General features: G+C 39.7%; 1 protein-coding gene across 18 annotated transcripts in view; it reads left to right on the forward strand.

The window, feature by feature from the left end:
- Positions 1–21,222, forward strand: part of NEK11 (NIMA related kinase 11) — a 255,460-nt gene that overhangs the window by 103,461 nt on the left and 130,777 nt on the right. For 17 of the 18 annotated variants that reach the window (XM_038570830.1, XM_038570831.1, XM_038570834.1 and 14 more), the window contains 3 exons: positions 2,203–2,322; positions 4,668–4,761; positions 9,513–9,627. In XM_038570830.1, coding sequence (XP_038426758.1) covers positions 2,203–2,322; positions 4,668–4,761; positions 9,513–9,627 — 329 coding nt within the window. The remainder of the gene's footprint in view (positions 1–2,202; positions 2,323–4,667; positions 4,762–9,512; positions 9,628–21,222) is intronic. The other variant, XM_038570832.1, reaches the window with a different exon arrangement.

The raw sequence follows: 21,222 nt of genomic DNA on the forward strand, positions 1-21,222 counted from the left end.
CGATTTGCCAACATATAGTATGACATCCAGTGCTCATCCCGTCAAGTGCCCCCCCCCCCCAGTGCCTGTCACCCCTTCCCCCTGCCCACCTCACCTTCCACTACCCCTTGCTTGTTTCCCAGAGTTAGGAGTCTCTCATGTTTTGTCACCCTCTCTGATTTTTCCCACTCATTTTCTCTCCTTTCTCCTATAATCCCTTTCACATTTTTTTATATTCCCCATATGAGTGAAACCATTTAATGATTGTCCTTCTCCCATTGATTTACTTCACTCAGCATAATACCATCCATTTCTACCCATGTCGAAGCAAATGGTGGGTATTCATCGTTTCTAATGGCTGAGTAATATTCCATTGTATATATGGAATCCATTCATCTTTCAATGGACACCAAGGCTCCTTCCACAGTTTGGCTATTGTGGACATCGCTGCTATAAACGTTGAGGTGCAGGTGTCTTGGCGTTTCACTGCATCTGTATCTTTGGGGTAAATCCCCAGCAGTGCAATTGCTGGATCATAGGGGAGCTCTATTTTTAACTCTTTGAGGAACCTCCACACAGTTTTCCAGAGTGGCTGCACCAGTTCACATTCCCACCAACAGTGCAGGAGGGTTCCCCTTTCTCCACATCCTCTCCAACATTTGTTTCCTGTCTTGTTAATTTTCCCCATTCTCACTGGTGTGAGGTGGTATCTCATTGTGGTTTTGACTTGTATTTCCCTGATGGCAAGTGATGCGGAGCATTTTCTCATGTGCTTGTTGGCGAAATATTGACTTCAAATTGTCACTGTTTTTTTGATCATGAATTATGGCTATGTTTTAAGGAGCTCTATTTAATCTTACAAAATAAGGGATGTATATTCCAGAAAATCGTGCATTCCCTAGAGGCTCCAGACTATGTTCCAGAGGGATGAGAGCTGCCTACAAATGGTCATTACAATTACACAATTATTATAAAATAATAAAGATTAGAGTGGGAATACATGAAATAGAGACTTCTAGTGTTTTGTAAGGAGGGAGCTGAGTACAAAAGACATTCCACAGTATTGGGCCCTGACTAAGTCAGGCACAGAAGCAAATGTCATTGGGAATATGGTAGCAGACCTTTTAGTGCATGAGTAACATAAGCACATTTCTTTAACAGAAGAAGGAGGCTCTAAAGTAATAATTTTGAATAACATTTTGTGGAGTGCTTGGCTCTGTTATAAGCACTTTAAATTAACTCATTTAAGCTCACAGGAACCCTATGAATTAGGTATTATTATTATTATTTTAATGATCATTGGTTAAATAACTTGCCCAAGGGCATATACATGTAACCTGGGAGCTAGGATTTGAACCCAGAGAATGTTATTTTTTTTTTTTCCAGAGAATGTTATTAGCCTCGTGATAACCACTGTGCCACACTTACCTACTGTATGAAGCACAGAATATATAACATGTTCAACAAAATTTAACTAATACAATACTACCATTTGGGGTACTTATTTTTTTAAAGATCTTATTTATTTGACAGAGAGAGAGAAAAAAAGCACAACCAGGGAGAACAGCAGAGGAAGAGGGAAAAGCAGGTTCCCCACCGAGCAGGGGGCCAGATGCAGGGCTCAATCCCAGGACCCTGGGACTACAACCCCAGCTGAAGGCAGACACTTAACTGACTGAACCATGCAGGTGCCCCCTCATTTGGAATACTTTTATGTGTCAGACACTGTACAAACATTGTTTCATGTAATGCTCACCACACCCTATTCTTCACAGATGAAAAAAACTGGGGTTCAGAGAAGTTCAGTAACTTGCCCGAGGCTACAGAACTAATGAGTGGTAGAGATGAGATTCAAACCCTGCCTAATTCCAGAGATTAAATCCTATCCACAGGGTTGAATTAGTCTGCTAGTCCATTTACTCCTTGATGGCCAAGATCCTAATTTGTCGTACATAATGACAATCAGTCATAGGGCATAAGAAATGAGCAGAAATTTGGAAAGTACATAATTTGCTTTTAAGCAAGTCTAATTTGAAAAATATTACCAATTAACCACAGTCCTGGTTGGCTCATTACCTACCCTGAGTTTATTAGTTTTTGCCTGGCCTGTCTCGAGATGCTTCCCCCTTCTCAGTAGTGTAATGATACTTCTGTAAAATATTTGTTTAATTTTTGTGAGCATATTTGGGATGAGTTGCATGCGGGGATCTTTATTATTTATAGGCAGAAAAAGATCCACCTGCAGACTCTGCGGGCACTGTCTGAAGTGCAGAAAATGACACCGAGAGAAAGGATGCGGCTGAGGAAGCTCCAGGCAGCTGATGAGAAGGCCAGGAAGTTGAAGTAAGCTGCCTTTCCTCAGGGTACCTTGCTCTCTGGCCACTTCCCAGGGCTCCGAAGGAATTGACTGAAGAAAAGCAAAAGCAAAAACAAGAAAGCAAAATGCACATATGCATTTTATATTTCTTTGTTTCTTCACTTATTCGTCCCCTCGTAAGATGGGCTTTTAGCCATAGGTGGTTATTGGATGCCAGCCACGATTAATGTCAGGCTTTCAGTCTTGTGTGCAAAGAAAGATTGAATGTCAGGGAGCTTATTAGTGATGAAAATACAGAGTCAGCCTCCAAATGAAGCCTCGTTGCTGCTGATGCCTCCAGTACATACCCCGGCGAGAGGGTGAAGATGTTTGCTGTACCCCCTCTGCCAGGAGGTCTAGCTGGTCTATAGGGGGAAGAATGTACTGGCAGGAAATTGTTGGCTTTAGGAGACAGATTGGAAGTAGCTCTGCTCTGTCAAGTGAAGCCCTTTGAAAAATCTATGATCAGGGCAACCCTGCTGGTGGTCAACATCACTAGTAAAGTATTTACATGAAAAGGGGAGATTCCAAAGAGCCCTAGACTCCCAGTTTCTCAAAGACAAATTTTTCAGTTGGTAAATCCAATCTCCTAATTTTTCTTCTTTCTCTGCCAACTATTTGGTAGCTTAGAAGCCCCAACTGAGAGATAGAGAGACAGAAAAGACCTGAAACTCAATCTGTTCATTTTGTGACCTTGCTAACATATCTGAAAAAGGATTTGGAAGTATTCTTATACTTGTAGTGCATATTATGAGGAACCAAGTAAGAATCTGTGAGACTACTTCTTTTCCCTTAACACATGCCTTCTGTAATCAATGTGGAAAACTATTTCTGTCAAAGTGCATCATGGGCAGTCATGTGCTGGTAAATGTTTAACAACCACCTCTGGGGGTGTGGGGCTGGAAGGGTGTAAATACTCCCGCAATGGCCAATTTCAAGGTACCAGTGTGGTATCATCGAATGTTCAGTTAGAAGATATGTACACAATCTGCTCTTGGGAACCAGTACAAGCTGGTTTCTGCAAACCACTGCACCACTGGGTGTGGGTTTTACTGAGAAAATATATTTACGTAAATTGCTTGAGCCATTGTATTAACTAACAGTCCCAGATCTATTTCTAAGGCCTCACGAATGGCAGTATTTCTGGGGTACCATGACTCATGTCATTGTTTGAGGGTGAAAGGAAAATTAAATCTCTGACAGGAACATATCAAAAAGGTAATTTAATAACTTACATGCACATTACAAATTATATTTCAGATTAAAATGGTTTTTAATACACAAAGTCATAGACCTTCCACATGATATTCAATGTTTTTTATTTAAAGGCAATGATTTTAGATAAAGTTTACTATTAGTTTTATGGTTGAATTTCATTGTTTTTGATCATTATTTCTAGAATTCGAGCACAGTCATGTGTTTTAGCTAGAAAACAACTCTATTGTCAGGAGGGATATAATGTACCCACTTTAGAAACAAGATTTGACTCTAAGGATATTCAGTGACTTTTCAAAAATATCTAAATCTAAATTAGCACACAAGTAATCACGAGAACTCAGATTTTTCCTTCAGTTTAAGTCTATTACTTTTACCTCTTCTATATTAGATGGAAAAAATGTGTTGGAGAAAAGTTCCCTTTCACAGTGGCTCTCAAATTCTTTCCATAAATTCTTGGAAATCTAGCTCTCTTCTCCTTGTTTGTGGGTTTATTCATCCTGAGAACAGTAATCGAGTTATTAGTTCCTGTTGGGCACTGCCTGGGTGTCAGGGCCACCCCCCACCCCACCATCACAGAGAATACGCAGGGGTCCATACTGCTTTTTTTTGCCCTCAGAGTCCCATGGATCCTCAAGAGGAATCTGAACATGGATAAGAATTCTATGTTCTTAATAGAACTGAACCCCTAGTTTCTAGAAACTAGGCCTTTTCTTCTGGAATGTTCAGAGACCCCTGCTTCTAAGAAATGTTATCCCCAGAAATTAGAAATTGAGAGTATAGACATGCTAATATTTTGTTTTATAAAACCTAAATAACTTTATTCTTGAAGTTGCCATATGGCAAATGTGTGTATATCTAAGTTTGAATTTTAGCGATGCATTTTAGGGGTTCTAAGGATAGATAAGGAGCCAGACAGAGTATCATCATGTGTGCTTTAAAAGTAGTACCATCATGGTGCTACACTTCATTTACCTTGATGAGGGAGAGACCCGTTGATCTGGTTTCTCAACACCCCACTCTACCTGTTGAAACAGAGATCTCACTTTACCTGCATAATTTAGATGTGGCTTTAGCAAAATGCAGCAGTTTTTCTATGTTCACTTTAAAATTGCAGAAAGCTTGCAGAAGAAAAATATGAAGAAAATAACAAACGATTGCAAGAGTTGAGATCTCGGAACTACGGGCAGCTGACTGTTGATGTACTCCATGTAAGTGCTCTCTTGTTTTAATGTTACATCAAACCTTTCTTTGATTGCTTCAGATTCATCACATTGATGTGGCCAGTCAGGTAGGAGAAGGGACAGAGGGGGAAGAAAAAAAGCATCCAGACCAACTTTGCCCAATTCAGGGTGGGAGGTACTGGGGTTCATTTTAGCATATAGGCTGATGGTTAGTGATGACACTAATTCAGAGCAGCTATACTTAAAAATGGATCAATAGATTCCTCCAAAAACATCCAAGTGCATACTGCATACAAGAAAACTCAATCAGCATGGAATGAACAATTGATGAATAAAATTATGACTTTGTAGAGCAAACGTATGTATATCTAATTTTGAATTTCAGCCGTGCTGTTTTTGCTTTACCTCTTTATTCCATTGTTCTCTTTCTGTATTATTTTTTCCTTCCCTTTTAATTTTCTGTCTCCCATCTATGTCATTATGCATTGTGTTAATAGTCCCTTTTGAACTTTGAATAATTACCTTAGATGTCCAATAATAAATAGGGTTGCAGAGTCACATGAAATGGACCCTGAATCATGTCCTCAGCATCCCAAGCCCCTGAATAGCAAATACCATTTTCTCTAATGGTTAAAAACATCTTCATGGGCCTTGGTGTAGGCAATGATACTTAAGGAAGTTTTTCTTCAGGCTCATATTTGGACAATAGACATCAACCCCAACTTCCTAGCTCTTCTGATAAAAGCAACATCGGAGGGAGTCATTTTTATAGAGAACTTTATGGCTCAAATTCTGGTTGTTCCTTCATTGGAGATCTCTGCATCTGAGGGAGATTCCTTTTCTTTAGCAGGAAGAACCAAGCTCCTCTAAGGCTTTGGAGATGATCTCTGAAGTCTGGGGGCACTCATTTTCCTGTAGTTCAGTGATCAGAGTGCTCCAAACCCTGGGGCATTGCAGGAGCCCCCAGCAAAGTGCACTCTCAGCCAGGCAGAGCTTAGGATCACTTGTTTTCTGCCTCCATTTGAGAGGTAATCCACCTTTCTCATTTACTTAATGGTTGTGAGTATTATCGATTTCTGAAAACTCCAAGCTGGAACAGATGGAGGGGGGGTGTTCAGCCTTCTCTAACCTTAAGAGTATCTCTTGGAACCCTTTAGCAGACAATATGGGGACATTGATGACATGTGCTCAATTCCACTTGCCCCCTCTATTTGTTTCATACTCCATTAAATGAAGCCAGCTGTGGAATCTCTTGTGGGTCCCAGAAACATGGAAGATAGTATCGTTCCCACTCATGGAACCTAGTGAATGGCAAAATTGCTGGCTGAAGGGGATGGGGTCAGGAGCAATGTTGGATCCCTACTTGGAGAAGGGTCTTGATGTTTTCAGTGCATGGCAGACCTGATCCCCTACCAAGCACTGAGTGCTCATTGACAGCTCCCCACTTTTTTTATGCCCTGAAATGATAACTTGTGGAGGTGGGTCACCTGCCCTAGATCTGTTGGCTTTCTTCCACACAGGACTGAGAACTGCAAATTTCCACAGATCCTTAGAAGGAATCTGGCATGATGATAGAAATTCTGTTTGTCAATATGTGTAAAACTACTTGTTGAATCATCTAATAGAAACTGGGACATTTTTTCTGGAAGGTTCAGGGATCCCTGCTTCTAAGGATGTTATCCTCAGAGATTAGAATTTGAGAAATACAGATGTGGTAATATTTTGTTTTATAAGACCTAAATAACTTTATTCTTGAAGTTGCTGTAAGGCAAATAAAAATGTAGTTTCAAATATGATTTTACATTTCAATGTCTGATAATTTACTTGACATTTTTGCTTTCCTTCATTGACCTTTCAAAGTAATAATTTATGTGTTCTTTTTCATTTCTGATGTGATTGCTGTCAGTGTTAAACAACTACTCTCTAAGTGATCCTGTCCTTTTTTAAACCAGGGTCCTTGGGGATCCTGCAGTAACTTTAAGATAAAACTGAAACCATAATGGCAGGCAGGATCTCGGGAGATTTTATTAACTATATATTATCCCTCAGAACATGGGATAATCCCACAGGATAGTTGAGATCTTGGCTCAATTCAGTTGAAGAAAGTGAGGATTTCATAAAGATTTCATGAAGTCCCAATTCACAACTTCCTGGTGTCTATGTAGTTATTTTCAATTCCATCCCCTTTCCATCAGCAAGGAGCAAAGGGAGCAACAAGAGGGAAAGTGCCTAATGCTATTTTGTCCAGAGATGTTGGCTCATTCTTTGATCTTTGATTTAGTATTGCCAACATCTTTGGCCCTGAGATTTCCAGAAGTACATTTCTTAAGTTTGCATATTGATGGGGGCAGGAAATGCTCCAGCAGATGCTTGGGTCTTCTAGCTGGTTCAGTCTTGCAGACTGGGTTGCTCGGCACTTCCCTAACCCCCCAGGTATCTTGCCCTGTTTTATGCAATTATATCAGCCTTTCCATCTCACCCCTCATTAGCATCCCACCTTCTCACTTTCAAATGTCACTTTCTCTTTAGGAAAATCCTCTTTGACCTCACAAGTCCACAATCCGACTGGCTCTTCTCTAAGTTCTTATGGCTTATAGCAATGCTTCTCAAATTTCAAAATTCACCCAAATCACCTATTGTTTTTGTTAAAAGGCAGATTCTGATTTGGTTTGTCTGGGGTGGGGTTTGGGATGCTGAATTTTTAAAAAGCTCCTGGTGATTCTGATGCTGCTCATCCAGGACCACACTGATTAATAATGGACAGAAAGTGAGGCTCTTGAAAGCCATTTCACCTTCAGATGAAGGAAGACCAGGAAAAGCTACCGATTAACAGACTTTCTTATAGACTCTTTAGGAAAAAAGCATTTAATGGGAATGGAAGTAAAGGAAAAGTGACCTGGGGCTTTCTTGTCCACCCCAGGAGGAGGATGAAGAGAGGAGGCTAGGCAGGAAAAAGAGGCGGTTAAGCATATTCACTGGCACAGAGTGAGGCAGGTTTAATGATATTCAAAGAACAAAAGAGAGAGAAAATGGGAAGCTAAATACTTTGCAGAGGGACTGAAGGGTTTTAAATATCTCAAGGGAAGGCATCAGTGAGCTGGAAAAGAGGAAATAAAATGTAAGAAAGAAATTGGATTAATCAGATGCAAGAAGCTAAAGAAAAACGTGATAAGGAGAAAAGGAAGAAAGAGGAAAATGCTCCTGTCTCTGCCCATACACATATTTATGATTTAAATTCTTCCCAATTTCACTGGGGCTCTCTTCTCTGTCCTCTCTCTCTCTTGTCAGCTGATATGAAGTGCTTTATGTTATCAAAAGCAGTGGTATGAGATAAAATCAGAGTTAAGGGAGAAAATAGGCTCTGCTATTTCTTAAACATGTCAAAAATTCTTTGAGGCACTTAGGAGAATGGCTTGTTTTGTTTCCCAGACCCTAACTAACAGGACCTTTTATTTTGGCATGTATTTTCTGCTTGGCTGAATTTGAGCTTTGAAATCTGGAAGCATAGTTGGACATGGAATCATAGGCACCATTTCTTTAAAGGATGGTAGCTTTAAAACAACTAGATTCCATAATGTACAAAATAAGCCTGGTCTTTCTTTTATCCTGTGACACACACAGTTGTGATGATGCCAAAACTGGGTTTCTGTGAGAAGTGTGTAACACATCAGTTCTCCATATATGAAATAGTAAAGGAGATCAAAGATCAGAGCAAGTCCTTTCTAATAGAAGCAATTATAACAATTCTATCTCTTCTCTTCAAAGAGAACCTCAGCAAATCAAAGTCAATTGAGGGTCCAAATACTTATTTTCCAATAATTTCTGAAGTAGAAGTGAAAACACATTTCATGCAATCTTTGTTCTTAAAGTTGCCTGTGTGCTATCAGTGATCCTTTGAAATTTGAAATCAATTTCACCTCCTACAGCAATCATACAGTACAAACACTGGACTTCTTAAAAATATTTGATGACTGTATTTTCACAAATGCTGTACCATGGCTTTGTTTTATTCATTAAGATTAGTTTGAGCTTTCCCTTCTGTTTTTAATAAGAAGAGTCTCTTGGAGTAGTTCTCCATGAAAGCCACTTATCAAGGAAAATAGGTCAGTTCACCATTAGCTCTAGGTTGCAAACACACACACACACACACACACACACACACACACACAAATCCGGGGGGGAAAAAAAGCAAAATGATCTATTGAAATACCTACTGATATATTTGAGGAATTTTACTTTTTTTTTTGAAGTGTGAATTCTTTCATGTGGCCTCTTAGATCTCTTTCTTTAGGAAACTGGAGTTTACAGAATCATAGCACTGTTAAAGCTAGATGAGAATTTGGAAGTCATCCAAGCCAAACAGCTCTACTTCTGAGATGAGGAACCTGAGCAGGGCTGAACTAGGGGGAGATGGATGTGGTACCCTTGATGCAGAATTGTAGGGAGTATTTGTTCTTCGCTGCTGATCATGACTGCTCTTGCATGAGCCAGAAAGTGAGTACCTCCTTCAGTTGTGTACCTGGGCATTCCTCCTGCCTCATCCTAGTCATGGCTCTGAAACAGATGCCACGGAAGGTCAAGGTCACCTGTTGAGTTGGTTCAAGGCTGCTTCTCTATCCCAACCTGCCTTTCTGAAATTTGAAAGTGGAATCCTGTTTAAGGGAGAGGATTAGACAGACTTTTATTTCTACATAGTTTTCTAAACAATATTGTTTCATTTGTGGTAATGCTGTTTCCTTCTATCAACTTCTCATCAACTGTTAATTACCTTCCACAAGGAATTTGATGACCTGACTTCAGAGAACCTACCTGAATCTCAGCCCATTCCTTCCTTGGACCTTGACCCACTTGAATCAAGTATAGAAGACACCTTAACTGACCTTGGAGATCATGGTATGAGTTTACATCAGTATTCAGAAGGGTTGGACACATGGGTTGGTGTGGCTGACCGTCTGGTAGGCTTGGCTGGCCTCTGAGAAAAGCCTTGGATGTATGTGACCACCTTTCATCAGTTTGCCAGAGGATGAACTGGGACCAGGATAAAAAGCAGAGAAGCCAAAGGACTGTCTGTCCTCTTCTATCTTTGTAATAGATGAAAATGAGTTGGAAACTCACACCAAGTGAGAAACTTTTGCATGAGTTAAACAATATTATTATTAACGGACATTGTAATGGTGTAGGACTATGAATGCTCTGAAATACTGTTTCCTCCTTCTATTAGTGATTTCCCTGGCCTTCATAAAAGTGAACAAATGAAGTCCAGTTTGGAAAATCAACTATACGGATGTGCAATCCTTGCCAGAAGAAAAGTGTTCAGAGCTGTTACCCAAATAGGAGAGAGATAGCATAGTTTAATGTTAAAAACATGAATTTTGGAGTCAAAAGCTGTCCCCGTCAGGGAAGCCCCTGGCAACTTTGTAGATTTCAGTTTTCTTATCTATGGAATAAGAATAATACCTCCTTTAAGGGTTGCTGTGAAAAGCAAATGAGAGTGGGCATATGATGTGCTCTTACCTCAGTGCCCAACACATAATAAGAGCCAAAGAAAGGGAAACAGTTTATTACCCTAGTGGGGAGGGTTATGACCATGGGGGCCATCTCAGTCTTGTACCACCCTCCCCAGTGCCTAGGACAAAGTGCCAGGAATATTTTCTGGCACTCAATAAATATTTCTTGGATGAATGAATGAATGAATGATATATTAGACTGCCCTCCAAGAAGCAGTTGTCAAGATGGGTGTAAAAGTGCAAGGATATTAGGGAAAATGTCTGCATGAAAGGCATTAGGAAAGGAGCTGGAAAAGGCTGAGAGAATCATCAACCCATGATTTAAGTCATGTTACAAATGAAAAGACAGGTTTGGTGGATGTGTACTAGTCTGCCAGGCAAACAGAGGCAACCAAGACATCAGGAAGTCTTTAAGCAAAGTCAGCCATCAGGGGCTTGCCTTAGTTTCCCTGCTGCACTTTAGCAGTGGTAGTGGCCTCTGAGAGAATGCAGGGATAGATTTACAGAACACAGCCTTAGGACCCTTGGCCAATTATGCTCCTTATAGTGGGAGGTCTGAGGTGCATCCTCATGGCTACACAATGGTGTAACAACTCTCTTGGGCAGTAGTTCTCCTTCCAAACTGAGAGTGAAGGTAGTGAAGTTTGGGTTGATTGGTCATCTCAGCCCAAATTTGCATTTGATGTCTTCTTTACAGATCTTTTAGAATTTGTGCTGCTGCTTTCACCTGTAAGGAAACTAGCACCTGAAGCTCTTTAGGTTGGCATTTGCCAACTTTTCAAATGATGGAAGCCATCTGATAACAGGTATTATTGACAAACAAATAGGTTTATCAGATGGATTTGCATCTTGGATCCTTTTCGGGTATTTCTATACAATACTAATATTTTCCAAAGGTAAAATTTGTAAGCACAGAAATATCCCATAGGCCTTTCCAAAAATATAAAACTGAGAGGCCATTGGATAGCACTTGATATGGATGGCTTGTGCGTTGCTGTAAGGCAGGGCCATCCCTTTGTATAAAGAGGAAGCCCCAGAACAGGATATTGAGTGGGTAGTCTAGGATCAAGAAGTCTGGGCCCAGCCTCTGGGTCTCAAGTAGGAAAAGTACTTCCTACTCATTTCATACATGAGAAACCAAAGACATTACATAATTTGCTTAAGAACTCAAAAGTGCCTGCTTTATAGAACAGCACCCTTTCCATTTTCCCCAAAGGTGTTGAGTAGGAACAATAGATTCTCCAGAATCAGACAAATGAATTGGACTTTCAAAAGGCAGAGTCTTTTCTTTGTGTGTCTCTATGCTAATTTTTGTGGCCTGTATTAGTCAAATTACTCCTAAGCTAGCCCTGACCACAGGTTGCACCTACTACCAGGAGACTAATGCTGATGTCCCCCTTTGTCTTTTGTCGTGGACATTGCAATATGATAGACCAGATATTGAGTTACTAGCCAAACTGGAAATTTATGCTATAAGGAAACACTACTTAGGTCTCCCATAATAAGCCATCAGATCCAAAAAAACACATTGTGGTTTTAGTCGAGCCAAATGCCTTGTAAAATATGTTAAATATTCCCCTTATTTTTCCTTCCCGTTAAGTTCATAGTTCTCTAAATTGAAAAGGGAAACTTAGAGCAATAAAAACGTAACCTTTGAGTTGGTGATTGATTAGAATTATGGGCAACTACAAGATTATTAGTGATCATATAGCTAGTGAAGTTTTGGGATATGAAACTTTAATTTGTTGATGAATTTTGCAGTGGTTATTTTCCCCATTCTCTTTGCTTTTTAGAAGATTTGACTCCAAACTTTCAGCACCTAGAGGAAGTTTTTATTTGTTTATTTTTTATCTAGCATGTATATGTAAAATAAAATTACACAGTCTTTTTTTGAAGCTTTTATACCAAATGTAATCAGTCTTTGATGTTGAATTGGAAAATTCCCTCTGGGATGTGAGGAGTTAGTTGCAGAGAAAGAAAACAAAGTAAGATGTTATTACATTTGGTATGCATTTCGTTGGCTACAGCTGATTTAATCTAGCCAAAGTCATAGATAACCATTATATTCAAATGAGAAAGCACAACTGGAACATTAAAGAAATTATCCCTACCTACCCCCGTATATGTAATGCTGATGATTTCTTACACATTAATTTCTGCCAGGAATTTCATTGCATTTAGCCTTATTTTCAGCAGCTTCCAACTGAGTTGCAGAATAGGGTTTCTTGCAAAGCTGAAGGAGCTTGAGGCTCATGAACATGGTGCAGACAGAGCATGGCTCTCAATCCACCTGTTCAGGTGCTAAGGGTTCACTGAAGTAGGCCTTGGCTGCCCACCCACAGCCTGACCAGTTATCATTTAAGTACTCTTTTAGCTACTCCTTGAGTGACTCCTCAGCCCCTTCCCTGTGCTCCAAGAAAGCTCTGACCTCAGAGGGATTGTCCTTTGCTTGCCCATAGGAAGTCTACATGCCCTTTGTAGTTATCAGCTGCTCTGTGACTTAAGGTATCATCTCTTCCCTTTAAGTGTCCAAGTGGAAATAATGTGATTTGAACTCTGTTACACAACAATACATTTTTATTATTTTTAAAGATTTATTTATTAGTGAGAAACACAGAGAATGGGGCAGAGACATCGGCAGAGGGAGAAGCAGGCTCCCTACTGGGAGCCTGAAGCAGGACTTGATCCCAGAATCCTGGGATCATGACCTGAGCCAAAGGCAGATGGTCAACCACTGAGCCACCCAAATGTCCCTTATTATTTTAGTTTTTAAAATGAAAACATCAACTGACTCTGCAGTTCTACCTCTAGATAATTACCTAAGAGAAATTAAGACATGTCTCTAAGAAGATTGTACACAAATGTTCTTAGCAGTTTATTCGTAGTACCAAAAATTAGAAACAAGTGTCAACCAATAGATGAATGGGTAAATGAACTTCTAGTTTATCCATACAATGTAATCCTACTTGGCAATGAAAAGGAACAAACTATCAATACACACAACAATATGAATGAATATAAAAAATATTGTGCTGAGTGAAAGAAGCCACAAACAAAAGAGTTCATATTAAACAATTGCATTTCTGTGAAGTTCTAGAACCAGCAGCACTTATCTGTAGTGATAGCAATGAGACCAGTGGTGGTCTGGAAATTGCGAATTGATTCAAAGGACACAAGGGAACCTTTTGTGGTGATGGAAAAAGTCGATACCTTGATTGTGGTGGTGGTTTACCTTGATGTATATATTTGTCAAAACTTACTGAACTCTCTGCTCTAAATGAGTGCATTTTATTGTCTATCAATTATACCTCAATAAATTTGATAAATAAAAAGAACATTGTTAAGAAGAAAGGGGAAAAAAAAACATTGAGAGTAGTGCCTCAGTCTGTACTTTAGCTAACGAATGGCTGAGAGAGACTGGTGAGGTGGTGGAGGTAGAAGGTCAACTAGGAAGATCTCTAGTATTACTTGGGACACAAAGTCCTTGGTCCAGATAGTGATCATGGAGTTTTCTTCTAGTGTCAACTGAGCAATATTGCCTTCCACAAGGAATGCTAACAGTTTTGGGGTCTTCTCTCCAGAGGAAAATTAAAGATGAGGGACTAGAATCCCTTAGCTCCTCTCTTCAGGCTTTATAGTTGGAGGTGGCACACTGGTGTGGCAGGAACCCATACCAGCAAGTGTCACATGACCTTGTGTCCTCTGAAAGCAGCCCAAACATACTAGCACAAGAACTAACAGCCCAGACACCAAAACTCAGCCCAGAGAAGCTGGTAGAGCTGTTTGGCTCATCAGTCCTCAAAAAAGACTAAGTGCTGGGGGTCACTTCTATATTCCTAGATGTCCCATCACTTCCAGAGCTTTAGATATCTTAAAGACTTCATTCATAAATATAAATTGATGGTGGTTTTATTTCAGATTTGTCACATATTCCACTGAGTTACATTTGTGTTGCATGGTAATGTTTCCACCTGACTCTTGTATTTACACCCAAGAATAAACTCTCCAGCAGACACTCTCTAATTTCCTCAGCTCTTGAGGATAATTAAAATGAATCTAATATTGAGTAAAAATGTGCTGATTCTCCACATTGAGGCATATTTAAGAATTGAAGTGTTCCTTCCACATGAGAAGCTGGGTAGGTGCCTTTAACTGAAACTTAAGGATTCTATCCAATTTGAAAACTTGAAATGGATGCAGAATAACACCTGCCCAACCTGTCACTTCACTATTGTGGCCTAAACAGGCATGATAGAAATAAGAGGAAAATCAGTCCCCCAGAGCATCAGTTACTCATATAGAAAATCAGCACCTGTGGACATCTCAAAATAATTTTCTTTCCTGTGAAAGCTGTATGTGATTCTATGCTCCATCCTTTAGCCCAATATTAATTATACAGTAGTTATTAAACTAAAGGTGCTGCTGGTAGGCCAGAGAGCATGCTTAAATGGCCTTGCTGGGCCTGTCATGGGTCATGTTTGGAATGAACCAATTAAGCAGAAAATTAAGTAAGCATTAATCATGGCTTTAAGGTCAGAGAGACTACGAACTATAATAGACTAAAGCCTTATATTAATGGAAGCTTCAGACAGCACTTTGGACATACCATAGTAGAATTTTCTTTAGCTGATGTAATTATTTTCCATTCATGCAAGCTTCACAGTTGTGCTCAGGGCTCCTGCACCTACCACCAAGAGAATATCATTCCGATGCCCAAAGGAAGTGAAGCTGTCACAGAAAACTAATAGAGCTATATTGGATACTGTTTGCTTCCAGTCAAATAACCATCTTTGATTCATATGCTAATTTTTTAAAGGGATTGAAATATTTTCCTTTGGTGTTTGTTTAGGCCAGGCTTTAATTTAGATATTTGTGATAGGAATTTAAATTTGTCTTCTCTGATCTTTGCAGAGGGGCTGTTTCGTGGCAGTGAGGGCCATGGCAGTATTAGCCACCCCCTGTGTTCACTTGTCAGAGTCTTTCATTCTTTGCAGTGAAATAACATCTCCCAAACAAACAAAAAACCTTTCTGGCAAGGAATTGTGGCAGCGGTATCTAGTACCTTCTGTCATTCATGACTAACAACATTTTCCACTGACTTCTCTCGCTTAGAAAAAATTCAAAATAGGAAAATAGGAAACCTACAGAAAGGTTCAAAGTGATTGTCAGGTTTCAGAGTAGCATGTCTATGTGTGAGCATTATAATGAATTTGACTTATTCTTAAAAAGTCCATTTTCCCACAGCTGTCTGCAGACAGTGATGTTTGTCACATTGCCAGCATTTGCAGCTCCCCAGTTAGACTTGGCTCTGAGATTGTGGGAAGGGTTCTTTATAGACTCATTATTTCTGTGCATTCGTATCCACATGTAAGAACACATTTTTAGGAATGTGTAGTAGAACTAACTCTACATACCTAGCCATGTCTTTCCTGCTAACCCCTTGGCCTGTCCTGGTTTCTCTCCTGGCTATGGCTCCTTTAAATTATGGGGTTTTTTTTCCTTTAAATTATTAATGGGAGTTCTTAACTATTGAAGATTAGCCAGCTAGGTACGTGTTTGTAGATGAGTTTAAGATGCCTTCAGTCTTTCACTACATTTTGTACTTGGGTATTTGGAGTTGTAGAGAGAGCAAAGTGACTTTACCCTTTTTATTATAGCTAGATTCATTTTCTCTTTTGAATATAGGAAAAGCAAACAAACCCAACCCCTCTCTCCAGCTTGACCCTACATGGCCTTTCCTGGCTTCACACATTTTAGAACTAAATGAGCTCCTTTTATTCCCTCCACTTTCCATCTCCTCACAACCCCATGCCTAAGAGATAATAATTGACAGTTGACATAAGTGGTTGCTTATGAATATATGGACTCTAGCTATATATTTGGCTTCTTTTTATTTGTGAAATTACACATTTTGGAGATAACTTTTGTGTGTACATAGTGTTCATGATGAGAAATTTTAGTGGTTATACTAGAGAGGGCTAGAAAGTGATTACTGGTTAAGAAAAAGCAAATTTTGGAAAATTAAAAGAATTTTTTCCCTTAGCCCCATTAGCTCTGTGTCATTGATGATGAGAGCAGGTTAGTGCCCCAATTGTGCGAGTGTGTTCAGAGGCCTCATTCTTACCTATTCCCAGAATGGCATCCAGCCGTCTTGATGTTATTCCATACCTCTTACTTTTCACTTTTTAGTCTTAATAAATCATACTCTTACAATGTTGATCTCACAACTCAAAATTCCACTAAATAGGCATCATGATAAAAGTATGTGTTTCCCGTTATATGGACAATATTCATTGATCCCAGTTTGATGGCACCCCTGAGAAGTATTCTCAATATAGAATTGTGTCACAGCACAGCAGCTGAATACCAACTGGCCAGTCCATTCCTCAAAGCATGGTCTGAGGACTGTCATCACTAGTATCCTGAGAACTTGTTAGGAATGCAGAATCTCAGACCACACCCTAGACACTACACCCTAGGCTCACTGGATCAGAAGATGCAAAATCCTGGTGATGTGTATGCGCATTCAAGTTTGAAAAGACTGAGTTCAACTCTAAGCTCAACTAGAGCATGGACTATATCTGTCTTGTTCATTTTATTCCCATCTGCTGGCACAGTGACTGGCTCTGAGTTGGTGCTTGGTAAACATTTATTGAATAAATGATTAAATTGGTGGAACAATTCCATAAGAACACTAATGCTTTTTGTCAAAAGCAGCATACATTTCTTGCAAAGATGGATTCAGTTGGGGAAATAGTAGAATAACAATTTGGCAGGAGAGGCTAACTTGTGTGCATTGGTGTTCACCTATAATTTTTACTCTTTCTTCTTGAGGGAGATGGTAATCTAATTTTACCAGATGGATACTGGAAAGAGGAAAAAATAAAGGAGAAGTGTCAGAGACATGGGAGTAGAAATCCTCCATGCATGCTTTTTGAGTCCCCTAGCCACTGCCTCTTCCCTTATAGATACCTTTCCATTTAAATAATCTCTAATGTAAGCCACCGCCATGCAAAAAATTGGTTTTCTTCTTCTGTACTATCCATAGAACAGTATTTAATTTAATAGAAGTAGTCATATCACCAGAAGGTAACCCTCTCAGACTCCTTCATGTTTTGCTAAGTGTACACATTTAGTGGGAATAAAGCGGCTTTATGAAGTCTATAGTCCGTTTAATAGGTACACACTTGTCTCTTTTGTTTGCATCAGCTTAGTTTCCCCATGGAATGCATGACCACACTTTACATAAGACAGAGTGTGAGCAAATGCTGATTGGTGGATTACTCTTATAACAGGATTGGTAAAGTCTGTATGTGAAAATAACTCTTTAGTGGTTTTATTGGCTGGATCCTCCGAGAAGCATACACTAAAAGAGAAAAGTAGGCGATGTTTTGAGGGTAATTTCTGTTGAGAGAAAAATGAGAGTGGGATCAAGAGTGAGCAAAGAGACTCTCCAGATTGTGATGCAGTTCTGGCATCTGTGAGATGTGAGCAGGAAGGAAGGAGGAGTGGGTAGGAAGAGCCCCAGACCTTATTATGGCTTCAAGACAGCCTCAGTCAACCTAGTGGAGAGTTCTGGATCAAAGATTGCCCACAGAAGAATACTACATTGGGCAGAAACGCTGTGCCTCACTATCCCTTCCTGCTTAGCAGATCCTCAAACCTGCAGTTGGAGGCTGTCAGCTTACTGCATGCTTTGCAGCTAATCAGCAAGTTCTTGGAAGGACAACTGACAGATGCCCCTCCATAAATGCTGCACGCCTCCACTGAGGCAAGTCATTCCATACACTTGAGGTGAATAAAATAGTATTTGAATAAACAGTCTAGGGGATCCCTGGTGGCTCAGTGGTTTAGCGACTGCCTTCAGCCCAGGGCATGATCCTGGAGACCTGGGATTGAGTTCCGCATTGGGCTCCCTGCATGGAACCTGCTTTTCTCTCTGCCTGTGTCTCTGCCTCTCTCTCTGTGTGTGTCCCTCATGAATAAATAAATAAAATCTTTACAAAAAATCTATAATTCAGTACTTTTCTCTAACTCAGGGTAAAGTTACCTCCAATATATACAAAGGAAGAATGATGAAAGCTTCTGGAATATCCATAAACACTTAAAAAAAGATCTACAAGCCTGGAAGCCACTGGTGTACCTGAAAGAAATTTGAAGCCAGACTTTGTCTTTTTTCCCCACTTCTAGCCATTTGTCAGCTGTGTGAACTGGGGCAAAAAAAAAAATTATTGTCAAGCCTCAGTTTCCTCATCTGCATAATGGGAATAATACCCGATTTTCGAGGATCGAGGGAAGAATAAATTAGATGGTAAGCAAAGAACTTTGCACAGTGCATGAAACAAAGTGCACAACTGTCTCTTACTAAAAAAAAAAAAATACATCAAAGCAAGTTGCAATATTTTCTCAAGTTCCACATAAAATCCCTGAATTGATGATAAATAGTATTTCAGTTTTTAGCTACCCAGGAGACCTTCTGATTATAGCTTAAAAGTACCTTTACCATATTAATTAAGTATGATTTGGAATACAGTACTTTTACTTGCTCTAGTTTTTGCATTTATGGGAAATAAAAAATCGCTCAGGCTGGTTATTTCCTCCTGTCAAATTATGGTCTTAATTATGCCCATCTGGGCCAATTAGCTTAGCACCAAAATATATATATATCTTCCCTGCCTAGATCCTAGACAGCTGGCAAAACCCAAGCCAAATTCTCAGAGATGTACATGCCCTCCTATTGGGTCAGAAATGCCACTGTTATACCCAGAGGTAGAATCTGGGACAAAGTTCTTTAAAAGATGCTCCTTTGCCAGCCATCCTGAGCCCATAAACTTGCAGCTAAAATTTCCAGCTATTTTCCCTAAATACATCATAAATGTAAATATATTTTGTACTAAGGAACATAATAAGGGCAAGAATATACATTAGTTTTCCACTGCAGTCTCATTTGGGATTTAGGCCAAATTCAGATTAAAATACAGATCTTGGTAGGCATAGCTCTGACTTTTGCAACGGAAATACTCAGGTAATACATGCAGTTATTGTAATAGAACTCTCTGCCCTGGGTTTGTAATGAAATCAGGAAGTTTTTCTGAGACATAGGATTTGTTCTATGCTCTACCTTGGAGGCTGTATGTATAAGTGACCTCCTGGTTTTAGATAAATTGCTCTGAAAATTCTTTCTATAAGTTTTTCCTTTAGTTAGAATATAAAGAATATAAGGAAATTTCAGCAGGCTGAGCAGATTTCTAAGATAGGGAAAAGCTGTACTCATTTCAAATGTATTATTTTGCCTCCCTTAGGGCTGCACATGAAATTAGAATATTCCAGATATGATTTTATGTGCATATTAAATCACTTGATTCTTACCACAAATCCGGTAGACAGGCTATATTCATCTTAAAGGTATAGTGGCTTGTTCGAGACAGTATTGTTTGACTGCCATACGCTGTAAACAACTATCAGGTACCTTAAGATACCTATCTGTAAAAGATTTTCTTAAAATAAGAGTTAAGTGAGGCAAATTTTAGGTTATCCTAAGAACTCTCAATCCTTTTTTTTAAAGATTCATTTATTTATGATAGAGAGAGAGAGACAGAGACAGAGACAGAGACACAGAAGGAGGGAGAAGCAGGCTCCATGCCGGGAACCCCACGTGGGACTCGATTCCTGGACTCCAGCGTCGCGCCCTGGGCCAAAGGCAGGTGCTAAACCGCTGAGCCACCCAGGGATCCCCTCTCAATCCTTTTTTTAAGGGGGAAAGAAAAGTGGGAATTGTGATTAAGAAGGCCAATGTTGCTGACGTCTTGGGTTTTTGCCCTTTGAGTTGGTTATGCCTATGCTGCTGTCATTAATCTTAACAAGACGGGAGAAGGTTTGGAATGGCAACACTCTAAACTCTAAGGGAAGGCAAGCTGGATGTGACCCTCCAGTCTGAGGGGCTGAGACTCAGGCTTGTCCATGCTCAGGAGTGAGCAGGTCTTCATAGTCTGAGTCAGGATAGCTCAAACTCAGGAGGCTCAGCTAGCCACTGACTCCTCAAGGTGACTTTACTTGTATGTGTTCTGAGTCTGGGTTTTTCTATTGGGCTGCTTATCAGAAGCCCTTACAGGAATTAAAAATATATATATAAACACCATAGTTTCTGTCGTCTTAGACTTTCATTTAGAAGGTCTATGCCAGTGGTTCTCAAACAATACTGTACATCAGAATCACAAGACATAGATTGCTGGGTTCAGCAGCATGTAGGAGCACGTTGCCTCACAGACCCTACTGTACACACCTTCCAGTCTCGTGTTCAGTGATAGCATGTGGGTAGCTTGAAATCGGCCATGGTGACTGAGTGCTTACATCAGGGAAATTGGCAAATGCTATTAATCAGAGCTTTTTTCAAGAACCAGTTGTTAAACGTTTACTAGCATACCACTGGCTAGGAGCCCCACTGCCGAAGCTTCTGATTCAGTAGGTCTGGGATGATGCCAAGAATTTGCATTTCTAATAAGTTTCTTGATGCTGTTGCTGCTGGTTTGAGGAGCACATACTAAGAACAATTTGTCTAGAATCATGCTGTCCAATTTGATAGCCAATAAACTACATATGGTTATTTGAATTGAAATTTTAATTAATAAGAATTTAAGAAAATTTAAAAATGTTTTCCTCAGTCATGTTAGTCATATTTCAAGTGCTTAGGCTAATATCATGTTATATGTCATTTATATCGTGATAAAACTGGGGAGGGGAGGGGAGGGGAATGCTTAAGATTCACATGTGGTTAGTGGTTACGGTATTGGATAGCATACTTCTAGAGCATTTCATCATGCAGAAAAGTCTTGTTTATGCAGGTCCAGGAAAAAGAAATCTGTGCACCTAATTTTTTTTTAAGGTTCCACAGGTTATTCTGGTGCGAAGTCTGTTTCAATAATCACTACAATTATTAAGTATTGATCTTACATTTCAACTTTCTAGAACTCAAACTCACAAA

This window comes from Canis lupus, chromosome 23, assembly GCF_011100685.1.
Source record: "Canis lupus familiaris isolate Mischka breed German Shepherd chromosome 23, alternate assembly UU_Cfam_GSD_1.0, whole genome shotgun sequence".
Classification (NCBI taxonomy): domain Eukaryota; kingdom Metazoa; phylum Chordata; class Mammalia; order Carnivora; family Canidae; genus Canis; species Canis lupus.